Source organism: Cyphomyrmex costatus, unplaced genomic scaffold (genome assembly GCF_001594065.2).
Source record: "Cyphomyrmex costatus isolate MS0001 unplaced genomic scaffold, Ccosl1.0 C2381753, whole genome shotgun sequence".
Lineage (NCBI taxonomy): Eukaryota > Metazoa > Arthropoda > Insecta > Hymenoptera > Formicidae > Cyphomyrmex > Cyphomyrmex costatus.
The window spans coordinates 1-5,440 of NW_017274934.1; the positions used below are offsets into that span (position 1 = coordinate 1).

The window sequence follows — 5,440 nt, forward strand, 5'->3', positions numbered from 1 at the left end:
TGGATGGGAAGACACGTGTGAAGAAATCAAAGAAAAGCAACTTTTTCCAAGCAACTTTTGCTCAAAATTCTTTATTAATCAAAGTGTCGAAAATCTTAAAAAGTGAAAAAAGTTTATTTATCTATATATAATATTCAACTTGATCTATAAAAAGAACTTCTAATTATTGCATCGTTCACACAAACATAGATATTTATATTTAACAAATATTACGTTAAATAAAGTATTTTTCTCTTTCTATTTCAAAAGGATCAAAAGAACTTATTTCAAATTAATTATGATTTTTTTTATTGTAATTTATTTTGTTCAAGAATCTAACTAATACATTTTTAAAGTAATAATTTATCTATATCTTCATCTAATTTTATTTGTTGATAAACTATATTCGATAAGCTGTTGAAAAAAAAACTCGATCGTAATATTATCACATAATAGAATCCAGTCCTAGAAGACTTGTTCTATCAATTGGAACAAACGAAAGACAATAAAAAACACTTTGTCGAGGTGATCAGTACTGACTCTCGGTGACAGGTCTTACTCCAGGCTGCTGATTATAGCCGAGCTGTTGATATTGTTGGTTCTGATACGCGGGCTGTATCGGCTGTATGTTAGCCTGCGTATATGCGCTGGCTTGACCATCGTAAGCGCCACTTTGTCCTTGATATTGTGCTTGACTCTCGTAAGCGCCACCCTGTCCTTGATACTGTGCTTGTTGTAACGGCTGCTGTTGCTGTAGTTGCTGCGAGTCCACGCGATGCGGCACGTACGGCTTGTCCGGACGATACACGATCTGGTTAGCAATTATATTGTACGGCGTTTCCGCCTGATATCTCAGCAGTTCGCGCAAGTGAGGTGGCAGATTGGGCGAATATTGAGGTTGTGGTTCCACCGGGGGCTGGGATATCCTACGGTACTGCGGTTGCTGGTGAGCCTGACGTTTGCTCCTGGAGTGACCGCGTGACTTTTGACGAGGTGCAGACGCGATCACGGGCTCAGCTAGAGGGGCAGCCGCCGCCTCTTGCGCCAACTTCTTGAGGTGTTCTTGGACCTGCTGAGATTGAGCTCGTACCGCAGCCTCTTCGTCGAATCTGCAATTGGATTAAGGATCATTGAAACTGCAGCGTATTTGAATTATTAAATAATAATAGATAGTACTTAATGTAATATTAACAAAATATAAGTAAAAATGTTAAGATCTCTAATCTTATTCGACATTTTTATTGTTCCAAACCTGTATGGTTCCGGAATTATATTGATGTACGGAATTTGCTGCTGGAACTGAAGCAATTGCTGGATCTGTGGCGGTGCATTAGAATAAGGCCTGTAATGTGGCTGTGGTTCCGGTTGCTCTTGTGGTTGCGGTTGAACTCGCGCTTGAGGCACTCGCTGTCGGGGCGCAGCTGATCGTGAAATTGGTTCCGCCGCTTGCACATACTGCGGTTCTGCCTGAGCTTGCGGACGTGTTTGACGATCATACGACCTCCAATTTACTCTATAACCTTTTAATGCATATTCACATCAGATCGATTTGGTAAACAATATTTGAAGGTGACAAAGCTCATTAAACAAAATTGGCGACAATACCGCTAGGATCGTTATACTGGAGCGCCTTTGCATTGATACCCTGATCAGCATTGTACTCTTCCTGGTATGTAGGCTGACCGTATCGATCGATCGGTCCTTGTACATTATAAGTGGCCGATCCACCATCCAAAGGCCCCTGAATCTGGAAATTCGAATGTCCATCCGTAGCACCTTGAATCCTGAAGTTGGTATTACCGTCAGTCGCACCTTGAATGGTGAAGTCTCCTGGTCCCCCTCCCTCTAAAAACCAAATACTTAAGAGTACTACGTAAAAAACATACATAAAAAAATTATAAATTACATTTATCTCAATATAGAGATTTATTTCAAGTAATATCTAACTACTAGTATAACATAACTATAAGATTACAAAAGTTAGAGTCTCGAGAAAAGGAATAAATGCCTAAAGAACAATCTTTGTGCTTATTTCGAAATATAATCAGTTGAAAAAATATACAAAATCCATTTTAAAAAAGTTAAAGAGTATATTCTAGAAAACAATCTTTATAACCACTACAAATTGTTTCCATACGTTTTTATATCTTCTAGTATTGTCTATGTTTATCTACACTTACCACTCGCGTCTGTGTATTCTATTCCTTTCTCTTCGCTGAACTTAAGACCCTGAGCCCGTCGATGTCCGTCGCTGGGTCCCTGGATTGTGAATTCAGCTAGGCACATGGGAAGTGCCGTTAGCAATAAAATCTGTGAAAGATTTATGACAGAACTTTATACAATATGTTACATATAACAGGGCAGGGTAGAATACATTACAATTTATACATCAGAAATATTCAAGTATTGATAATAAAAGAGAAAGTTGATTATGCGAAAGAATAAATAAAATCATTCATCGATTACACATAACAATTTTTATTGTGATCCGGATTCGATTCCCAGGCGAGATAATATTCCTTGCAATAAATTTATTCACAGATTTTCAATAGGTATATTAAGATTTCTTTAATAGGATGCATAGAGCATCAAATTATTAAATTGCTTGTTCAATTTAATTTGTGATATTATCACAGTAGATTCATAGTTGATTCAATCAACTTGCGTTTCAAAACGAAAATAATTTTAGCGCGCAGTTTAAAAAGGACTACAGATATATAGTATATAAATTCACACACAGAATTATTCCAGTTCTAAAGACTTAGCTTGACCAAACGGTAACTCTAAACAGAGTCCTTATTTCTTAATCGTTGTGTAATCACATAATAGTCTTATAGAAAACTTTGTAATTCTTATTGTATTACTTTTTTGATACTTATTATTAGTAGAAAGTACAATTCTATTTTTTATTCTTGATCTTTTTAACCATTATAATAAAATAAAATCGGAATCTAACATTATATTACATTCAAACGTTTATCTCATTCTCGATGTTAAGTGCTTTCGATTTCGCAACCAGACGATCAAAGATCATTATCTAATGCGCCTGGCACTATAAACCTGAATCTGTCTTACGGCATGTACTATACTGCATATATGGAAGCGGATCGAGCAACCGGCACCGGGAAGTTGGAAGGGAAAGTCCGCGAACACATGAATCTTTAATCACGATAATCGGGGAAAAGGTGAGCACGTTACCAGTTAACATTCGCGATCGCAAGATTGTTAGAAACGCAGCCGCACAAAAAGGTAGGTAGAAGAATAAAGAAAAAGTGCAAGTCGCAAGTCGACTCGCGGACTTACAAGCAATCGAACGCGTTAGGATTAGACTACGAGCATTGCACGATCGGTAGAAAGTATATAAGATAGACGTTAATCGTCCAGACACGCCCAACGCGATTATTTGAGAAAAAATTAACTTCGACTCGTTTTGAAAATGTCTGTAACCAGCTGTCACGAAACAAAATGCTGCTCCAGAATCGCACGTACGACAAATTCTGCGCGAGTTACATTTTACGGAACGCGGAAACCGAACGACATTTCGCGACACGCGTGCTGATTATTGAGGTCTACTGCATTTTTTTTCTCTTCAAGCAGCCTGGAGGAAAGGATATTGTAATTGGTTAAAAGTAGCGTACAAATAGACTAATATTTTATTTTAATTAATATTTGCTCTGTTGCTTTTTAATATCTGTTGTTTTCCCTGAGTATCTATTTTATCTCATTGTATGCAGGTTTAGTTCTTATAAGAAGAAAATATGTGAGTTTAGCTCTTATAAGAGAAAAATATATATGCAGCGTGACAGCAAAACAAATTGATGAAACAGCTATTTTCCATTGAAATCTCGATCTGCGAGCTTGCAGCAAGATTGAGAAAGCCTGATCGCTTGAATCCGCGGCTAATAATTAGGTCGTGAAATGCACTCCTGGTTAACGACCTCGATAATTAAGAAGCATTACGATTCGTCACTCTCTTTACAATGCAATCCAAAGATGCAATTAAATGCACGATATTCATCATTCCTTTATTCACGCTTATTACCTTCCGACGGAAGGCGGGGTTGGGTATCTCCGACAAAACAACTTCCCGTCTTGTTTTCGCGTCTTGCGACGACGATATAATAACCTTGTAAATCTTACAAGAGTACGTTTAATTTTCGCGATACAAAATGGAAATAAATTTATAATCCAATTAATATCTAAAAAAATATTTTATAACACAGGAATTAAATTTACATAACACTTCTAGAACATTTCACACTTTTTTTTTAGTTTTTAACGTAATGAGATGGTATCGTGAAACAACGCACATGTCCGTATATGCATACCCATGAGATTCACATAATGATTAAGATTATGGTTTCGGATATGCGAGAAAATGTTCAAGACCGAAATAGCACAAAATAACGAGCGGCACCCGTTAATCGAATCGTCACGTAATTTATTTCCGGTATATCTGGTTTGTATATGTAGCACGATTAGGCGCACGCGACTTTATTTCGCCTGCATCACGCGCTGAAAGAAAACGCGCGACTCGTGGAAAAGTACACGTGCATTTTGCATTGTTCTCTACTTTTCAAGATCGCGCAAAGTTTTTCGATTAAGTAAAAAAACAAGAACGACACAAGGCGGCTGCGTTACTTACGTGCAATTTCATGGCGTGAAAGCTGGTCGATTCGTTCGAGGGTGGAGTGTTTCTGAAGCGGGCGCGCGGTCATCAGAACAACTTTATAGTCAGCCACGTAAAAGGGGCCTTTCGATGACGGGGATGTGACTCGGCGAGAGCCACCTCCATCTTGCACCTCGTCGGCCGGCCGGCCGGCGTCGTGTTCCAACAGTCATTGCTCTTTCTGCAAACGTGAACGTATTAAAGAAAATCGCTTCCGGCGCTAGTAACACTTACTTTAATTTCATTGTATGTTCTGCAGACTGTGTCTCGGTAAATTAAATTTTGATTGGCAAATGCTCTTTAATATAGTAAATTTCTATTTTATAGTCTTTTACAATGATTTTTATCTCTGTCGTTTATTCAAAAAAGATGATTTTAAATAATTTCTCTATCACGAAGTCAATCGTTTAACACAATAATTTTACAAGATTCTCTTTTTTACACAAATTACTAATTTAATTTTAACATTATAATAATTTATATATTACAATGTTATTTTCATTTTATATAATAATGAGAAAGTATATTTTTCTTGCAAAGGCGGTTTAAGTTTTGCTTGTTTCGATTAACTAAGTTTTTTCAGCCAACTATGAGGCATTTATCTTTTACACGATGTATTTTATTGTGAAAAGTCTTGAGTACAACGATGGAAAACTACGAAATAACTACAGTGGAATGCAATGCAACACGATATTTCCCAGGCAATCGCCATTCAAAGGTTACGATGTAAAGACCACGAAGATCTGCAATTAATTGCCGACATTGAATTCAATCATTGTCCTGTCAAGTTAC

General features: G+C 37.2%; 1 protein-coding gene across 1 annotated transcript; it reads right to left on the reverse strand.

Annotated features, from left to right (window-relative positions):
- Positions 1-357: 357 nt before the first annotated feature.
- LOC108771249 (protein transport protein SEC24) lies at positions 358-4,662 on the reverse strand. The gene is made up of 5 exons (XM_018551400.1): positions 4,625-4,662; positions 2,160-2,289; positions 1,585-1,824; positions 1,232-1,499; positions 358-1,088 (listed from the first exon to the last, which is right to left on the reverse strand). Exons 1-5 carry the CDS (start codon positions 4,634-4,636, stop codon positions 509-511), a joined length of 1,230 nt encoding a protein of 409 aa, XP_018406902.1. The 5' UTR covers positions 4,637-4,662; the 3' UTR covers positions 358-508.
- Between the last annotated feature and the right edge of the window lie 778 nt (positions 4,663-5,440).